The following is a 20,967-nucleotide window of genomic DNA, read 5'->3' on the forward strand; positions in this document are numbered from 1 at the left end:
AAGTGATAATCCAGAACAGATAGGAGGCAATTGAACAAATGTGATTTAGTTGAAGCTAACACAGATTTGGTAAAGGAAAATATGGTATGACTAATTTGTTCAAACTCTTTGTTGAGGGTACTGAGAACTTTAGTGCAATATGCTTAAAGCTGCAACACACCCAATTTCTTCCTAGTATTCAGATTGCAGGTGTCAAAGGAGGTAAATTTTCATCCTGGAGCCCAGTCACCAGCGGAGTACCACAGGGATCAGTGCTGGGTCCTCTGCTATTTGTGATTTTGGATGATGGAGTTGAAGGTTGGGTTAGTAAATTTGCTGATGACACCAAGATTGGTGGAGCAGTGGATAATGTGGAGGGCTGTTGTAGGCTGCAAAGAGACATTGATAGGATGCAGAGCTGGGCTGAAAAGTGGCAGTTGGAGTTTAACCCTGATAAGTGTGAGTAGGACAAAGTATTTTGGTCGGACAAATTTGAATGCGGATTACATGGTTAACAGTAGGGTTCTGAAGAATGTGGAGGAACAGAGAGATCTCTGAGTTCATGTCCATAGATCTCTGAAAGTTGCCACCCAAATGGATAGAGCCGTGAAGAAAGCCTATAGTGTGTTAGCATTTATTAACAGGGAGATTGAGTTTAAGAGCTGTGAAGTTATGCTGCAACTGTACAAGACCTTGGTTAGACCGCATTTGGAGTATTGTGTGCAGTTCTGGTCACCTCATTATAGGAAGGATTTGGAAGCATTGGAAAGGGTGCAAAGGAGATTTACCAGGATGCTGCCTGGATTGGAGGGTAGGTCTTATGAGGAAAGGTTGAGGGAGCTAGGGCTTTTCTCATTGGAGCGAAGGAGGATGAGAGGTGACTTAATTGAGGTGTGTAAGATGATGAGAGTGATAGATAGAGTGGACGTTCAGCAACTTTTTCCTCGGGTGGATGTAGCTGTTACAAGGGGGGATAACTATAAGGTTCATGGTGGAAGATATAGGAGGGATGTCAGAGGTAGGTTCTTTACTCAGAGAGTGGTTGGAGCGTGGAACGTGCTGCCAGCTATGGTCGTGGAGTCGGACACTTTAGGAACTTTCAAGCGGTTATTGGATAGGCAAATGGAGTGCACTAGAATGATTGGGAGTAGGTTGATTTGATCTTAGTTTCAGATTAGTTCGGCACAACATCGTGGACCGAAGGGCCTGTACTGCGCTGTACAGTTCTATGTTCTATTAAAAGCAAAATACTATGGATGCTGGAAATCTGAAATAAAAATGTAAAATTCCGCAAAACGCTCAGCAGGTCTGGCAACATCTGCAGAAATAGAAACGAAAGGTGTGATTTAATGCCCAAAAAACAGAGTCCTGCTTTGAGCACTGAGAATGATCCCCCGACCAAATGGGACTCTTTTTTTCTCGACTCGATCAGGAATGCCCCGCCGAAGCTGCACCTACCTCATTTCCATTTTAAACCTCTCAAACCTCCTTGGACACTACACCTCAGCTTCCAGCCCCCCTCTCACTACCCAACTTACCTCTTAAAGTTGGCCTCAAGCACCCTCATCCCACCTCTTAAGGGAGGGGCATCCCCAGGCCTGATCCCTGGCAGCGCCAACCTGGCAATCACACACATTGGCATTGTCAGCTTGCCACCCTGGTAGTGCCACTTCCTGTCTGGTAGTGCCATCCAGGGTGCCTCGGTGACAATACCAAGGTGCCAGACTGGTAGCGCCAAGGTGCTTTGGTGGCAGTGGGAGTGCCAGAGTAGCACCCTACCCAGAGCCTGACCACCCAGGTGCCTCCAATGGTCAGGAACATAAGAACATAAGAACTAGGAGCAGGAGTAGGCCATCTGGCCCCTCGAGCCTGCTCCGCCATTCAATTAGATCATGGCTGATCTTTTGTGGACTCAGCTCCACTTACCGGCCCGAACACCATAACCCTTAATCCCTTTATTCTTCAAAAAACTATCTATCTTTACCTTAAAAACATGTATAAGAACATGTATAAGAACATAAGAACATAAGAAGACACCCCCCAGGTGCCGTTATGCCTGGTCCACGTTTGTTTGAACCAGTGCTAAACAGCGCCATGGTAAGGTCTCCCAGGAATTGGATGCAGGCATATTTAAATGTGCCTAATGGCTCACTTAAACATGTAAATCTTTATCTCGTCCAATTGATAACCCCATCGTGTCACCGAGTTCGGCACGCGAGGCCGTTTGATCGCGCCCAGAGTTAACGTTTCGAGTCCTTGTGACTCTTCTTCAGAACTAAAAGAGATTTTTCTTATTTTGTTTCCATCCAGGCCTGGTCCTGAAGGCAGGAATTGTCAGGGTTCCCGTGTGCAATACAGGATATGCAAGAACCCTCCTTGTCCTGCAGGAGCGCCAGGTTTTCGAGACCTACAGTGCCAATCATTCAACAGGCCATCATATCAAAAGCATTCCTTGCAGTGGTATGCCATCACTGATGAAGGTATTTATGTTTCTTAATGTTTCATATTTTTCCATATTCCAAACAATTAAATTTGTGGGGTTTCATTGCTCAGTTTTGTGAAATGATGGAGATTTAAACTAGTTGTACTAGTGATTACATATGATAGCAAACAAATTGGTGCCCTAATTTAATATTATTATCAGTGATTCAATTGGTGTCCACCCCTGCTGAGTTGATAAGATAGTGAATTCAACATGTAGTAAAGCATGCATCCCATCACTCAATGGAAGAATATATGAAAGCACAAATGTACGCCAACAGGAATTTTGAAGATTCAGTACGTAAGTATTAGCCCACAAGCTTCTTTGATCTGAAATGCAAAGCTTGAAACAGCTCCTTTCTTCTTTATGCTTGTCCACAAAGCCAACGTCAGTGCCTGTAGGCTGTTTGAAAACACCAAGCCTGGAAGGCTGGTAAAGCAGCTTCTTGCTTTGTGAATTTTCAACAATCCCAACACTGAAGAACCATTGCAAATTTCCACTTGATTTTTATTAGTTTTCCAGGCTGAACAATTTTAAAGAGCTGCAAAGTTCTGTCTCAACTACATTATGCTGTTATAGTGGCTCTAGTCATGTCCGCCCCTGCCTATGCTCACATCACAGAGATAATATTCTTTAATCACATTCTTGGAGGTAATGGAATATTTTGAAAGGTATATTGTAACTATATAAATCCAGAAAGAAGCAGAAGGAAGAGGGAGGAACATGGAGGAAAGAGAGCTGAGGATCGAGAGGAAGAGATAGGCAGAAAGACAATGAAGGAGAAGAGTGAGTAAGAGAGGTCCAAAAAACAATAAGATGGAACCAAAATATGCAGAGCAGAGTCAAACAGGCATGATAACAAAACAAGAAGTGGAGTGCAAAATAATCAGACTGAGGACATTGGAATGAATGGGGAAAGCCATGGCATGTGGGGAGGGGTGCGGGGGAAAGACAGAAGAGGGGAAAGGACGATGGAGCTTGTATGTGGCTCTTACCTTTTTGTATATGGCAGTCTCTCTTATCCGTCGTGTCTGTGGCAGCTTGCCAGAAGACTAATTTAACTAGTCCCACACTCTCAGCCCTTTCCAGTAGCTCTGCAAAGTGTTACTCTTCAGGTACTTATCCAGTTCCCATTTGGAAGGCATGATGGTTTTCCACCACATTCTCAGGCATTGCATTCCAAATCCTAACCACTTGCTGCCTAAAACGTTTTTCCTCTTGTTGCCGTTGGTTCTTTGGCTAATCATGTTAACTCGATGTCCTCTGGTTCGCGACCCTTCTGCCAATTTCTCGCTTATCTACTTTGTGTAGACCCTCAAGATTGTGACCCTCTATCAAATCTCCTCTCAACCGTCTCTCAGCAGAACAACTCCAGTTTCTCTCGTTGATTGACATAACTGAAGTCTTTTATCTCTGGAGCCATTCCACCCAAACCTTTCTATACCCTCATTAAAGTTTTTTTTACAAATTTCCTAATTTGCGGTCCCCAGAGTTGAGGACAGTACTCATTTAAAATCAAATTGGTGTTATGTGAAGCTTCTTCATAACTTCCTTGCTTTTGTACTTTATGCCTCTAGTTAGCAAGCTCAAGAATTTGTGCGCATATCTTTTTCCATGCACCCCTTTTTAGAATTGTATCCTTTATTTTACATTGCTTCCCCTTGTTCCTCCAACAAAATATGTTATTTCACACTTCTCTGCATTAAATTTCACCTGCCACATGTCTACCCATTTCATTAGTCTAGCTGTATATCGTCTTGAAGTCCATCGCTATCCTCCTCACGGTTCGCAGAATTTCCAAGTTTTGTGTCATCAATATGCTGACAAACCTATCATGTTGCACTTTATCAAACTCCTTTTGGAAGACCGCATACAGCAGATCAACTATACTACCCTCATCAACCTTCGCATTAATCTTACCAAAGAATTTTATTATAGCCTATTTTAATTCATAAAATCTGTGCTGGCTTTAATTAATTTGTCCACTTTTGTTCTGGATGATTGTTTCTAAAACTTTTTCCACCACCAAGGATAAATTGATTGGCTGTAGTTGCTGAGCTTATCCTTGCACCATTTTTGAACATGGGTAAAGCATTTGCAATTGTCCTGTTCCCTCACATCAAAAGAGGATTGAAAGATTATGGTCAGTACTTCCACAATTTTCACTCTTGCTTCCCTCAGCACTCTCGGATATATGGCATCTCCTCACAGTAACTTGTAAACTAAGTACAGACAGCCTTTCTTATAGATCAGCCTTATCAATTTTTGGCCCATCCAGTATCTCAATAACCTCTTCTTCCACAATGACCATCGGACTCTTGATAATGATAGATGCAGAGTACTCATACAGTTTCTGATCCATACCCTCTGCCTCTATCTACATATTCCTTCTTTGTGTCTCTGATCAGCGCCACCACTCCTCTCAATATCCTTTTACTATTTATAGTGTATAGATATATTTTGGGTTCCACTTTATTTTAGCTACCTGTCTCTTCATATACTCTTTTTCTGCCTCTCATTTCCTTTTTCACACCCTCTTCCCTCTGAACATTCTACAATTGGCCTGGTTTTCACTTGTATTATCACCCTGACATCTCTCATATCCGCAGTTGTTTCATTTTACTCTCTATACCTTTATCAATCAGAGCACACTGGCTTTTTTTGCTCTGTCTTTTCCCCTTATTAGAATGTTCCTTGACTGTACCTGAAGCATTCCCTCAAAAGGCAGCCTTTGTTATCATTACAATTCTGTAAATCTTTGATTTCAATTTACCTGTGACAGATCCATTCTCACCCCACTAAAGTTCATCCTCCTGCCATGGAGGTTTCTCCTTGTCATTTTCCATAGCTAACCTAAACATGATACGATGAGCACTGTTCCCTAAATGTTCCCCAAATGAAATGAAATGAAAATTGCTTATTGTCACGAGTAGGCTTCAATGAAGTTACTGTGAAAAGCCCCTAGTCGCCACATTCCGGCGCCTGTCCGGGGAGGCTGGTACGGGAATTGAACCGTGCTGCTGGCCTGCTTGGTCTGCTTTAAAAGCCAGCGATTTAGCCCTGTGAGCTAAACCAGCCCCTATGATACTTTACTCACTTGACACAACCCCTTCCTCAGAACCAAATCCAATCATCCTGCTTCATTGGTCCCAAAACATACCAGAGCCAATGTTGACGACTCCCAGAATCATTCCATCCTGCTTGAGTAGTACAGGTACTCTGCATTCACTTCTGGTAGGTTTGTCCTGTTGTTGGGTCAGGACATATCCAGGACTGGTGATAGGGGAATCTGGAACATTAGCTGTAAGGTATAATTCAGTGGCTATTACTATGGCTTGGCTACTGTTTGGGACCACTCTCCCAATTTTGGAACAAATTCCCAGATGTTAGTTAGTAAAGAAGATCCTGCAAAGTCGACTGGGCAAAGTGTGCCTTCGTTGTGTTTGGTTCCGAGATCTATTCTAGCTGGACTGTTGGATTAGGCTTAACTTTTCTGTAGCAATTTGACATAACTGAGTGGTTTGCTGGGCCATCTCTGGAAGTTGTAAGAGTCAATCACATTACTGTGGATCCGGACTCACATGCAGGCCTGTGGGGTTAAGGGGAGCAGATTTCTTCCCCTTCAAGGACCAAAGATATTGAAGGCAAAGACTGAGACTCCTGCACATTGAGCATCACTAGCTGACCCAGTGTTGGAATTTTACATCAGTTGCTCCAAATATTCAAATAACCCCAAAATTAAAATTGAGCACACAGTGCAAGTTGAAGTAGAAATAATTTTTTTAAAAAATATCCAGATGACGGTATAATTCAGAAATCATTATGCTGAATGTTTGACTCAATGAAAAAAATCACCATTTATAAAAAATATGTGAAAATGGCTTGCTTAAAATGCTACAGTTTTGTGAAGAAATATTCAGGAAAATACACTTTGTTTACTTGCAAAGGCATGAGGCGGGATTCTCCGTCGGCTAACGCCAGAATTGGGAAACGCGATTGGGCGGAGAATTGGTTTTGACGCTGAAATCATGGCGGGCGCCACTTTCATGCCAAATTGCAATCTCCAGTGCCTCAACAGAAGTGTCAATGCATGTACAGTAAACGCCGTTGGCATATCATTAGCGGGCCTGACCCGGTATAATCCGGCGCCTCAGCAATTCTCCGCCTCCACTGGCCGAATTCCCAATGGCAAGGTTCACTTTTGCTGTTAGAAATCGAGAAACAGGCGCTGTGGTTGAAGAGTGAGAGAGAGAGGAGGTAGGCCATGGAGTCGCGGGACCGTGGCTGAGCTGGTTGGCGGGGGGGTGGAGAGGGAGTGGGGGGGGGGGTGATGGGGGGAATGGCAGTGGGGCCTGGGTGACTCTATGGGACAGGGGCGGTGTCCAGGCACGGACCGCCATTGTCGAAGCCTGCAAGGCAGCCATCTTGCTGCGCACCCCACTGACCACCCCCTCTTGTCCCTTGGTTCTGCAGAGTGGCACCGTCCATATGGGTGCTCCCACCCCCGCACCTCAGTCACCACCCCACCACCCTTCACGCCCCTCCCTCTGCCATACCACATCACACTCTGACTGTACCACCACCTCCTGGGTCTGTGCTACATCAGCCAGTGACTTTGCCATCTCCCTCTGTGTTTGCTACGTCGCAGTGTCTGAACAATTCCGCTGATGCTCTCAGCCATGACTGCTGTGACTGGGCCACACTCAGGACCGCCACTGCAATGTCCAAGTTAGCTCTGGCACATGTTTGCCTGTGTGAGGGCAACCATGTCCTGGGCCTTAGCCACCACCTGCACAGATTGCCCCAGGCCTTGAACATGCTAATCCATGGCCGAAACCCTCGCCTCAAGGCCTCCACCGCGGTTGCCACCCAAGCGCAGTTGGCCTGAGTGGCACACTCAGCCAGTACCACCACCTGCTCCTGCACACAGTTGGACTGCTCCACCTGCACCTGCAGTTGATGGATGCTTGCCGACCACCCCTCATGTAGTCCCTGGCTATGCCACTGCATCTCCAGTATCGATGGGACTGGCCATTCCAGAAACCCAAAACCTGTCTGGATGGCAGCTAGTTCCTGAGGTCCGCCTGCCATCCGACCACCTGCCCCCTCAGGAGTTCCTACCTCCACCTGATGTACCGTAGCATTTGTGTGGTGAGCACCAGATAGTGTCCGAGGAACCTCTGCATTTCAGTTCCGAAACGAGGCGAGTGTCTCTGGGATGGTGGAGGGTGGTGGAGACAGCTGTGACAGGAAATCTGTGTTATCCCCGGACTTGGGCTCTGGGTGGCCTGGGCCTCGGGTTGATGACTCTCATCCATTTCAGTATATCCTCGTCAATGCTTGGCACCCAGGGCTCTGGCTGTGACTCTGGCTGGAACGGGGGACACTAGAAAGACCTCCCTTATCGCCAGATCCTGCAAGGCACAAGACAAGACCCATGATCAGACCGCGGGCCGGGGAAGAGTGGGGTGGTGGAGGGAGGTGTGTGGAGTGGGGGCGAGGGGGCTGTGTTGTTGTGTGGGTGTGGGGGTGGTGTGTCGGTGATGTTGCAGGGGGTGACACGCATGTCACAGAAACCGCAACTCAGCAGGATCTCACTTCCTCTCCCGTCTCCACCCTGGGGACTGCCCTTCCCTTGGGCCTGCCGACCATGTCCCGGACATGCTGCTCTGCCGCGATGAAGGGCCGCAGGTCCAGTGGTCCCTCTCCAGTCTTCTCCTGCTCCCGGTGGTTTTGGGTGGCCTTTTCCTGGCAGGGGGGACGACCACAAAATACAGTGTTAGATAGTCCAGCACATGCAACCCAGGGGGTGGGTAGCTGGTGGCTTCAGTGGCTAGGCAGCCGGTATGCGTGCTGGCATGTGGTGCAGGGTGGTGGTTCGGCTGCCCACCGGGTGGGGGGGGTTGGGTGGGGGAGGGTTATGGGCGTGAGGGACGGGGGTTGGTGCCAGGAGCACAGTGCTGCCTACTCACCCTGGCCGCAGTTTCTTCCGGCATTTCTGGCTGGTCCAGATGGTGTTCTCGTGGCACTGATGGCCGCTGCCCAGACATGACGAACGGCAGTGGCTGGTAGCCTCCTTCCCATGCCAGGATACAGGGTCGCCTGCCTCTCCTCCATGGTGTACAGTAGGGTCTCAAGCTCGGCGTCCATAAAATGGGGTGCCGCTCTCCTCGCTGCCACTTTGTTGACTGGGACGGTGTGTGTGCAAAGTGCAGTGTGCATATGCGGCTGCAGCTTGTCAGTCTCCTGACAATCGTAAATCCGGTGACTCCTGCACCGTTTTTCATTGGAATCAATGTGTTCCACGTGGCGCCAGTGCTAGTCCCACAACGGTCGCTGAATCGGTCCAGGTACGGTGCCAATTTTGCTATCGTAGAAGTCCACGAATCCTGCCCCAGTGTCAACACTTAGTCTCGAATTCTGCCGTTGATCTGACGACTTAATTCTCTTCAAAATACATTGGCAGACCACTAGCTCAACGTTACTAAGGTGGAAATGGCATAAAAGGTGGGCGCAGTGGTTAGCACTTCTGCCTCCGGCACCTAGGACCCGGGTTCAATCATGGCTCCGGGTCACTGTCAATGTGGAGTTTGCACATTCTTCCCATCTCTGCATGGGCCTCACGCCCACAACCCAAAGATGTGTCAGGTAGGTGAATTGGCCATGCTAAAATTGCCCAAGAATTGGACAAAAGGTTTTTAAAGGAAAAAAAAGGAAATGTATCACAACTCATTGTGACTTCACTTTACCCATACCAAAATCCAGTCTGTCCATTTCTGACTGTAATATATAGAAAAAGAGTTAAAAACGAACAGAAACTGCAACAGCTGGATATTCGAATGCTTTGCTTGAGATAGTAGAGGAAGACACTACAACTAGAAACTAGGGGCGCGATTCTCCGATCCTCCGCGGTCGACGCGGCGCCGGTCGGGGGCCATTGAAAGAGGCCCCATTCTCCATGCTCGACGGGCCTCGATGGTTCACATGTGGTCTCTGACTGCGGGGGCCGTCCTGGTGCGGGGGGGGAGGGGGGGGGGGGTTCGGGGGGGATCTGACTCCGGCAGGGGCCTCCAAGGTGGCCAGGCCCGCGATCAGTGGGTGCGCTCTTTCCGGGGGAGGCCTATGTTTCTCCGCAACCAGGCCCCTGTAGGGCTCCGCCATGTTGCGCGGGGGCTGGTGTGAAGACGGCAACCTCACGCATGCACGGAACCGTGGCCGGCCGCCATGCGGGTGTAACTGCAGGGCTCCGCCGGCAGCCAGAGCTGCAGGACGCACGTCGGAACCCTGCCAGCCCCCTTGAAAATGGAGAATCACCCCGTACTTTATAGGAAAAGGTCCGGGGTGATTGGCACCCGTTTTCAGGTGTCCCCACACCGGAGAATCCCGGCCTAGAATTCTTCAAAGGGAAAATCTTCAGTAGGAACGTCTTGTTTATCTGTTGGTTGTACAGCCAGCACTAGTGTGAAGGAAGAGTGTAGTGATAATGTCACTGAACTATTAATCCAGGGGCTCAAGGAGCATGGGTTCAAACTCCTCCATGGTAGCTGGTGGAATTTAAATTGAATTCATTATTCTGGAATGTAAAACTAGTCGCAGTAATGGTGACAATGAAACTATAATTGATTTCCATAAAAACACATTTGGTTCACTAATGTCCTTTAGGGAAGGAAATCTGCCACCCTTACCTGGTCTGGCCCACATGTGACTTCAGACCCACAGCAATGTGGTTGACTCTTAAGGGTTGTCTGAAATGCCACTCAGTTCCAGGGCAATTAGGGATGGATAAGAAACTCTGGACTTGCCAGTGGCGTCCACAACCCATAAAAGAATAAAGAAAAAATAAGATATCTTCAGTCGACTGAAAGGTCATATTATTGCAGTAACCAGATGAAATTTGTGCAAATGACCTGGGAACACGTCAAGTGAAAGTAAATGACACCAATAAAGGGTTTCAGTTGACATTCTGGCAATGTCCATTCATTGCATTGGGTGTAAGTGGCCAGCTGCTCAAGCACATGAACGACAGCGGCTGTAAAATAAAAATTGACAAAACAAAAAGTATGTTAAATAGAGAATTAGAAAAACAATTAAGGAACACAATCAATCTGCCTCATTTTTCATTTAAACTGCCTTGCTGTGTGAGTAGACCGTGTGGGACCAAATGCAAACAAATTGTACACCACAGACCACAGACGATGACAGCTCTGCTAGAGTCCAGACCAGATTGTTCGTGATTTGAAATGCACTTGAAATTGGAAGCATAGCGGTTTGAATTGGACAGTGTAAACTGGACAGTGGTAAACTAAACAAAGCACATTCCAGAAAACATCGGTAAATGTTATTTTATAGATGCATTACATCAGTTGGCCCAGCCCTACAATACTGATCGTTGTTCTAGATCATTTCCTAAATTGTACTATTAAATGTGGACAGAGAAATTTACATTCAAAAAGTAAAACTTTGGACAGAATTCATGGAGGCTAAATGCATGCAAACTTTACACTACTTGCCTGTTGCAATGATTTTAGTGTCCAGCTCATTGCTTGGTTGGATTTATGAGCAGGGGACCACTTGAGTGGCTAGCACCACCTAAAGCTAATCTGTACTACTTAAAGCTAGCCTGCACTTTTCATTTCACTTCTTAAAGCAGAACAGGTCCTAGCAGTAATGCAGGAAGTGACTCTGATGTGGAAATATTGAAGAATGACACAATATAGGAGAAAACCAGCACCAGGAATTTTAGACACTGCATTGGACTCCTTGTTGGTGGAGGTGGAAAGGAGGAAAGCTGTCCTCTATCCACAGGAGGCCCTCCAGACACACACTCAAAAGGCAATGGAAACAGCTAATCAAGAAGGTCAGTGCCAGGTGTCAAGCACCAAGGATCTTGATTCAGTGTCGGAAGAAGTTCAAGAACCCCCACATGAGTAATCAAGGTCAGCAAAATTATCTTTAAATGTCATATCCTACCAACAGCATAACTAGCCTCAGAAAATGCTCAATTCGCCAGACCCCCATCATTCACCTACCAACAATCGCTAACAATCAGGTCTCATACCTAATATTCACATGCTTCACCACATCTTCACACACAGCACGACTGCAAGCCTCTCTGCTTGCACACTGTCAGCTAGTCAGTCATGACAAACACACCATCCAAATGGATTACATCTCACAAGCAAGCTTGCTTCTCCCTTGCAGGACAAAATGGCACACAACCGGAGGCATGCGTAGCTAAATGGAGAGGACAGATATGCCTACATGTCCTAACCGCCATGGAGGAGCTTGTGCTGCCTATTTTGGAGTGCCTATTGATGAGGCAGTAGCCAGTAATGTGCCAGAAACCATCAAAGATGACTATCTTCATACCCAATCCTTCTTTTGCCATCACCGCACCCCCATACCACACACTCTTCCACTTTGCAAGCAGCAAACAGTGTGAACATGCACTTCATGACAACCAACAAGGTAACTGCTCCTCGTGCTCCCTCACGGTCTCCTCCACTTTCCGAATATCCTGGCCCTTGGTCTCCAGCCTCTGTTCCACATGGTCAATTCCCACTTTTAATGGTTCCACCGCCTTGGCTAGGTCTTCCTGGGCTTCGCTCCTCTGCCGGCTGAACTTCTCATTTAAGAAACCCACCAGTTGCTCCGTTGACCACTGGGCAGGCAGGACTAGCCCTTTGCCCTCTATCATCTTGACCTATGGCGCACAAAGATTCTCTCGCTCCAACAGCTCCCTTCTTCTCGACATACTTCTGGCCTGTGGATCCATCCACCAGCCTCACCAGTGGAGTTTAACTTTCTTCAGTCACCCCTACACCTTTTTTCACTGAAATATCCACCCAACAAGCGGGGAAAAGGCCTGAAAAAGCCGCCTCAAGCGGGAGCTGTCAGATGTGTGACCACTCACACCATGGCCACCATCAGAAGTCCCCGGGATTTTGCTAATTTAAAGAATTTGGGAGCCTATGTGATATTAAGTAGGCTGCACTTCCCAAGGGCCGGAGCAGACTTGATGGGCCAAATGGCCTCCTTCTGCACTGTAAATTCTATGTTTCCTCCAGGAGACCCAAATGCACGAGCGAGATCAGGCATCTCTTCAGAAGACTCGGGCTGCCAATTTTCCACTTGGGATTTGATAGCAGGGCCTGGGGATTGGCGATCTTTATTAACAAAAGAGTCTGGTTTTGTTGGGAGAAGGTATGAGCAGATGCAGGAGGGAGGCATGTTATAGTAATGAGGGTGTTAGAGGGGATACTGGTGGTGTTAGTGAATGTTTGCGTCCCGAACTGGGATGACGCAATGTTCATGGCACAGCTGCTGGCAAGGATACCGGATCAAGACACCCATCAACTTATTATGGGAGGAGACATGAATTGTGTGCTTGACCGAAGGATGGATTGTTCTAGGCCAGGATCGCTGGTCCTGGGGGTTATGGCTAAGGCATCAATTGTTTTCATGGAGGAAATGGGGGGGTGGGGGGGGGGAGACAGACCCTCGGTGGTTTGTACACGTGGGGGGGGGAACAAGTCCTCGATCATCTCCTCAATACACAATGTATTTTCCAGGATTGACTATTTTATCATAAGCCGAACTTTAGTAACAGGGGTGAAGAAATCTGAGCACTTGGCATTGGTCATTTCTGACCATGCCCTTCATTGGGTGGACCTGGAGATGGGGTAGGCGGGGGGACCGAAAGTGGTAGTGGCTGCATGTGGGTCTGCTGGTGGACATGGGGTTCTGTGCAAGGATTTCAGGGACTATCCGGGATCACGTTTTGAACAATGGCAATAGGGAGGTCTCTCCCTCGACACTATGGGAAGCGCAGAAGGTTGTAATTAGGGGAGAAATTAACTTTCAAGTCCCATGTAGAGTTGGAGGCAAGCGGGAAAAACTAGTCGACGATGTTGCAATTATGCGGACAGTCCATCCCCAGAACTATTAGCGGAGAGGAAAAAACTACAAACGCAGTTTAATCTGATCTCTACAGATAGGGCGGTACGAAAGCTGAGGCAAGCCAAAGGGACTATTTATGAAAATATGAAGTTTGATTCCTGGCATATCAACTGAAGAAACAGGAGGCTGAGAGGGAGATTAGGGGCAGGGTGGGGGGCTGGTCTCAGATCAGGTGAAGGTCAATGAGGTAAATAAGATCTTTTACAAATATTTATACAGGTCCAAGAGTTGGGAAAGATATGGTAGAATTCCTGGGTGAGTTGGAGTTTCCCAAGGTGGTAGGAGAGTTACGGGAGGATCTTGAAGCTCCATTGGAGTTGTGTGAGATCAAGCAGGCACTGAAATTGATGCAGCCGGAGAAGGCACTGTGACCCACTAGGTTCCCAGTGGAATTCTATTTTAAAAATCCATGGACTGAGTAGCCCCTCGATTGCTAGGGATGTTTAGGGACCCTGGAAGAGAGGTGCTCTGCCATCGATGCTGAGGCAAGCTTCGATTTCCCTGCATTTGAAAAAAGACAAAGACCCCTTAGCCTGTGAGCCTTATTGACTGATTTCCCTGTTAAATGTGGACAGAAAGCTGTTAGCTAAGGTGTTGGCGTTGAGACTGGAACCTTGTCTGCCAGAAGTGGTGGGGAAAGCCCGACAGGTATTATTAAGGGGCAGAGGTTGACGCCAAACGTGAAATGGCTGTTGAATGTGGTGCTTACTCCGGAGGAGGGTCGGGTTCCGAAGATCATCATTACACTTTATGCAGAGAAAGCGTTCAACTGGGTAGAGTGGGACTATCTGTTCGCGGTATTGGAAAAATTTGGATCTGTAGGATGGGGGTGGTTGTTGTATACGGCCCCATTCACCAGTCTTTGCACAAACAAAGTGACCTCTGACATCTTTTGTCTTTACCAAAGTACCAGGCAGGATGTCCGATCTTCCCTTTGCTGTTTGCACTAGCAATAGAGTCATTAGCGATGGCCCTGAGGTCTTCAAATATTTGGGGAGGAATGGCTAGATGAGGGGTGGAACACAGGGTCTCGCTCTGCGCCGACAACTTACTATTATATGTGAGGGATCCGGATGCATCAATGGGTAACATTATGGGGATCTTGCAGTGTTTTGGGGTCTTCTCTGGCTATCAGATAAATATAGGATAGAGTGAATATTTTGTGGTTGGGGTGCCGAGGCTTAAAGCAAGGCTTAAGGGAGGGCCGTTCAGGCTAGCTGGAAGTCATTTTCGGTATTTGGGAGTCCAGATAGCAAGGGACTGTGGGAAACTCCGGAAATTCAATTATATGAATGTGGTGGAGAAGGTCAAGGTGCATCTGCAGAGATGGAATGGTCTCCCATTATCCCTTGCAGGTCGACTGCGATCAGTTAAGATGAATATCTAGCCGAGAATTTAATTTTGATTCCAGTGCCTTCCGATATTCTTACTCAAGTCTTTTCTCAGAGGCAGTGACCATCTGGTGACTGGGTTTATTTGGGTGGGTAAGAGCCTGAGGATCAGGAGGTCATTGCTCCAGAGGGAGAGACAATTAGGGAGCTTGACCTTACCAAACCTTCAGTACTATTACTGGGCGAGTAGAAACCAGCTTGTTGGGAAAAAGTCAAAATATTTAATCTAATCGAAATGTAGCAAACTGGCTTTGCCACATTGAGTTTGAAGCATTGGGATAAACTGTATGATAATATCAATAATGAAGATTCAAAGAACGCCGATGTTAGGATTTTCATACTCGCCTTTCATTGTTTAATCACAGTTGACAAGGTCAATTCTGTCAAAGTACAAAACAAAATCATAGTGCTGTAACCCGAATGAAGCATTACTGTTGAAAACTTTATATGATGTGGAGATGCCGGCGTTGGACTGGGGTGAGCACAGTAAGAAGTCTTACAACACCAGGTTAAAGTCCAACAGGTTTGTTTCAAACACGAGCTTTCGGAGCACGGCTCCTTCTTCAGGTGAATGATTCACCTGAAGAAGGAGCCGTGCTCCGAAAGCTCGTGTTTGAAGAAAACTTTATAAGCAGCATTCTCTTTTGCATAATTGACTCTGGAATGTATTCCACTGGTGGATACTTGGAGAATGACATCTCATGGCACGCGACCATCACCTTCAGCACTACATCACCAGCACATAGTACTGTCTTTTATAATAAGAAAAAGGCCATTTTTAAAAAACTTGGCTCTAATTCAGCCAGTCAGGCTTGGAAAGTCATTAACCACACATGTGTTTGATGTGACAAAGTATAGCCATAGTACTGGTCTTACAATTTCTATTACAAGGACAAATGTTCTTCTATGGAACAGGTCTCATATCATAAATACTTCAATAAAATATTTGGGGAAATCAGGATGGGTAATTTTAGGATGTTATGTTTTTTTCCCAAAGTATTCGGACTTTAAAGGAAAGGTTAGATGCCAAAATATCTTTGCACTATCCAAGAGTCAAAAGTTTATTGCCTTGATACGTTTTGAAAGAGAAAGGAATAAGGTTGTGTCAGAAAATATTGGCCCAGGTGTGAGCAATGGAGAAACCACATTCGCCATTCTGTATGGTGGCAATTGCCCAGAGCTTTTGCAGGCTTTTGAGCATAAACCTGCTGTCCACTCTACAGAGCAGCTGTGGCAGGTGTAAGCCGGGCAAGCACCAGTGAGACTCTTCAATCAATCATATTGAAGAGTCCTCATTGAAACATATAAGGCTGTATTTTATGTGCCCTTGGTTTCACACAGGAGGCATGTAAAATAGGGTGGATGCCTACCCCACCACCTTCCTGCCCTAATCCCCAGTTCACCCTAATAAAATGGGGGCGGGGGGTGCAGACAGGTGCCAAATCAGCAGCCCGCCCACTTGCCCATCACATTTAAATGAATGATCAAGTGAATTAATCCTGTTATCAAGCTCATTGGCCCTGCTAATCCACTGCACACACCATTAAACATTTTCTGTAGGCAGCCTGGCAGGAAGGATCTATTTTTTCACTGAAATGTTTAAAGGGCAGGAAGGTTAGGGGTGTGGGGGCCGCTCTTTGGAGAATCGGATTGCCCAGCAGATCCAGAGGGCGGTGCTTCCTCTTCAGTAATGAATGGGAGTCCCACTTGGCTCTCATTAATCTGCCACACATCACTTAATGGCTGTGGGTCGGTATAGAGCACGTTGGCGTTATACAGGGGGGGGGAGGGGGGTGCGTGGCATGCCATATCCCCCCACACCCCCTTATTCTGCCCATAGGGTAGCTTTTTAATTGAAAAATAGGGGATATGGAGCATAAAACCCCCAAATGTGACATTCGGTTGGGAACTCAACATAATTAAGACCACACCTGAGTTTAATTGGAGAGGTTTGCAGGTGAGCAGGAAATGCCCAGGTAAGCAACATCAATATTTTAATGATTAATTTATTAATCAATTAATTTAGGAATTTACACAGCATTCTGACTTGCACAGCTATTCCATGGGTTTCAGGAAATTCTCCAGGGAGAACCAGACGAGAGCACTGTGAGGAGTGCTTCTACAGTGAAACCAAATAGCTGCAGCCCTGCCTGACCTAGAGGCTGGTTTTCACAGCACTTCTTCTGAGAGTCAGCTTTCACCACTGACAGGTGGATTCCAACTTCTTGAAAGTCAGTTCACCGGTCGTGGCCCACACCTTGGTCTGTACTTCCCTACAGTCAGTCTTCACTGAGGCAAGGGGAGAGCTTCTGCAGCTCTACCTTGGAGCTGTGATTAGGAACAAGAGGAGCAGCACTGGTTGCTTTCTCCTCAGGCACATGTCACTCCTCAAGATGAAGGAATGGACACGGAGATCTAGCTCGAAGATGGTGAGACTTACACCATAGGGTCTGCAGGCAGAGGGTCAATACTCTCCCTATGTGAGCATCTGTGCCTCGTATGTTGTTCCTGACACCTGCAGCCTCCTGAAATTAGGCTTCCATCACAGTATCAGTAGCCACCGAGGTGGCTATCATTAGAGGCCTCCCCACACACCCCACCTAGTTTGTCTCCTTCACCATCTTCTTCTGCAAAGAGAGAAAACAAAGAATTGTGAATGTGAGAAATGGATTTGTAGAGAGGAGGGAAGGAACAACATTTGTTTGGGGAGGTGAACATTGAGACATGAGATGAGTCTGAGATGGCAGCAAGACGAGTTTCAGTGTCAGATGTTTTAATGGAAATGTGAGGCTGTGATTGAGGAGAGAGGAATGAGTAGAACTGCAGCATGCATTGGTTTTTATTACCACCTTTGTAACATTGCTCGACTCCATCTTTGCATCAGCTTGTTAGCTGCTAAACCGTCAGCCATGCCTTTGTTACCTTTAAACTTGACTATTGCAATGCACCCTACAGGTTGCCCACAATAAACTTGAGATCAACCAACTCTGTCTCCCGCCTCCTAATCACACCAAGTCCCATTCATCCATCACCCCTGGGCTCACTGACCTACATTATCTCCCAGTTAAATAGGGCTTTCAATTTAAATCTCTTGGGCCCGATTAAATGGGACAGAAACCGAGTCCCCTTTTGGACGCGTTTACCAGGATTTTCTCACGCTGCAGGCGCTGAGAACAACATTGCTATTTAACGGCACTTTGCTTTTTTTGGTCTCGGTGAGGAACGATCACCGAGGCTGCACTTGCATCATTTCGCCAGGCAGGAAGAATATTTTTGGATCGGGATGTCTGTTTTAAATGTTGGCCTGATCCTTCGAGCCTTCCAACCACCCCACCACGGCCTCTGGACCCACATTGCACACAACCTGCCTCTTATGGGGTCCTCTAGCCCCTTCTCACCCCACCTCTGATGGAGGTCCAATCTCTGGAATGGGCAACCTGGCACATGTATACCTTGGCATTGCCAGCCAGGCGCCCTGGCACTGCTGTCTGAGCACTGCCAAGGTGCCACGCTGGCAGAGTCAAAGTGCCCAGGTGCCAGAAGGTGAGCAAACATACCACCGTGCCCTGAGACCGACCACCCGGGAGTCCCTAATGGCCTGGGAGAAAACCCCCCCCCAGGTAACATTATACTACATTTGTGGAACTAATGCTAAGCGGTGCTCTGGCAAGGTCTCCGAGGAAGAGAGTTCATTCCTGGATGTCGGGAGAATCCAGCGCAGATATATATAATGAACCCATTGGCTCACTTCAATATGTCAATCTGAATCTCCGCCAGCAAGGGCAAGATCCAGATTGTGACGTCTTGCGAGATTCCATTAAATCTCATGAGACATTATGAGCGTCGCAAATCCCGCGCATGGTCTCTCGTGAGATTCAAAGGCTTTATCTCAACGAGGCCATTAAATCACACCCCTCAATTACAGAACAAGGTTTATTTTGATACAATTACAGTACTCCTCCACTCCCTTAAGGTCTGCAGCTAGGCCTGGATTTTTATACAACTGGGGTTCTCTTTGTCAAGGGAAACCCTGCCCCCTTAAAAGGGAAGGCCTACCTGTCTTAAAGGGGAAGTTCATATTCCGGGGAGGTCACGGGAAATCGTATAGTTCTAATCCCGAGACCTCCATTGGTGTTATAACAGACATGTCACTCGTTATCTCTGTAATCTTCTCCAACTCACGGCCTTCAATATATATTTGCACTCCTATAATTCAAGCCTCTTGAGCATCCCCAATTTTAACCACTTCACCATTGATGATTGTGCCTTTATCGACCAAGGTCCTAAGCTCTGGAATTCCTTCCATAAATCCATCCACCTCTCTACTTCTCTTTTCTCCTTTAGCTGTTTAAAACTTACCTCTTTGACCAAATGTTTGATCACCCACTTAATATCTCCTTATCTGTATCACATTTCTGTTTCATACTGCTCACCTGAAGCATCTTGGGATATTTTATTTCAAGACGTTATCAGAATACAAGTTGATGTTGTAGGTACTGCCTTGTTTAATGGGAAGCTGGAAGCCAAAGCCACATTGTTCCATTAATCTGCATAGGTGAGGTTCTGTTAAAACAGAGTAACCGAGGACCGCAATTCCCAGATTTCCATGTTTAACCGCACATGTGTGCGTGCCGGAAGACCAACTTAATCTATCGCAACAGTGAGCACGGTTAGCCTCTCTGTTATTATCAATATAAAATCCAGCTCCATTGTTTTCTTTTGCATTTATGTGTTATGAGATGTCACGTGGTTTTTTTTAAAACTTGCAGTTCATTTTAAACTGATCGCAGCTTTAATTTTCTTAACTCAGGTTTTGGACAGGATTTGTTCCCTTGGAGCTGCAGACAGCAGTAAATGCCAAGTTCTGATATGGCACACACTGACTGCAGTATTACCAGAAACCGGCCAATTCATTCATTCCAATACACCAGATTGAAAAAGTGATATCACATGCACATAGTCTGAGTAAATTTAATGTTAAAACAATTATGCTCGCAGTGCAATAAACATTTATAACACTCTTCCATATATATGCACAGCATTTTTTCAACTACAATGTGGGCTTTTGCTATTTTTTCCCATCCAAATTAATTCCAAATGTTTATACTTCTGGTACTGGATTAATCCAGTATATTTCAGAAAGAATTGTGATGAATAATAAATTTGACTTTAAGTGATGAAAGACGACAGACAAATATTTACTCTATTAGTAATTACTCTTGGGGAGTGCAGGGGAAAATAGTCCAGCTGTTCAGAGTATTTTGAAGAGTTGTCTCCATTGTGCACATTTTAAATAGGTTAAACCCCGTACCAATTTAGCCAATTATAATCTTAAATATAGCAACCATATTTTTAACATTGATGCGGAATTTAATGCAGTATAAGCTGCAATGGGGGAAAAAAACTAACTTTAATTGCAGTGATCACTGCACTGTCAGAGGTAGAACAGAAATTGGAGGGAAATGTAGAGGCAAGACGATGATACTGGGGGGATTTGATGGAGCTCACAAGAGTGAGAATGGTGGCATGCAGGGTGACTGAATGTGGCGACGTGCAAAACATCCATTTCCTGCCGGCAGGTTGAGATGCGGAGATTAAGTCAGCAATGTGTTTGCAGCATGTTGAGCCTCCTGCTGGTCTGTGGTTAATTTGTACTTGAAGTACATTTGCAATAGTGTAAAACATTTTTAAATGATGTCCTACTTCAAGATAAAGTCTGTGGTCCATGTGAATCTTGTGGCACCTGATTATTTGAAAGGTGGCATACACCAGTCAGCTTTGTGCAGTTCTGCCTTGGGTCAACAGATTTTCTTTGATGAACTCTGCAAGCTCAAGATGGAGTGGAAGAAGGATCCAAGGGAGGACAGAGGGTGGGGTTAGAGACATGGAAGAGTGAAGTGTGAAGAACTCAGCATCCTTAGTGTGGGGGGGGGGGGGGAGGGGGGGAGAGGCAGTCAAGGTAAAAAAAAGGGTGGGGTCAGTATTGTCCAAACATGTGTCCACTTCAGGGTGTTGGCTGTCAGAGTCCTTACAGGGCCTTGAGTTCACGTAAAGCATTTCGATGTCCCCTACTGAGAGTTATTGTGGACAACGCCTTTTACAATGTATAGAAAGGAGGGCAGCTGAGCCTAAGTTCAGCCATACTCCATAAAATGG

At 46.4% G+C, this 20,967-nt stretch overlaps 1 protein-coding gene across 1 annotated transcript in view; it reads left to right on the forward strand.

Annotated features, from left to right (window-relative positions):
• The window catches only part of LOC119970309 (A disintegrin and metalloproteinase with thrombospondin motifs 19-like), a 650,870-nt gene that overhangs the window by 370,314 nt on the left and 259,589 nt on the right, over positions 1 to 20,967 (forward strand). The window contains exon 13 of the mRNA XM_038804712.1: positions 2,290 to 2,459. Coding sequence (XP_038660640.1) covers positions 2,290 to 2,459 — 170 coding nt within the window. The remainder of the gene's footprint in view (positions 1 to 2,289; positions 2,460 to 20,967) is intronic.

Source organism: Scyliorhinus canicula, chromosome 8 (assembly GCF_902713615.1).
Source record: "Scyliorhinus canicula chromosome 8, sScyCan1.1, whole genome shotgun sequence".
Lineage (NCBI taxonomy): Eukaryota > Metazoa > Chordata > Chondrichthyes > Carcharhiniformes > Scyliorhinidae > Scyliorhinus > Scyliorhinus canicula.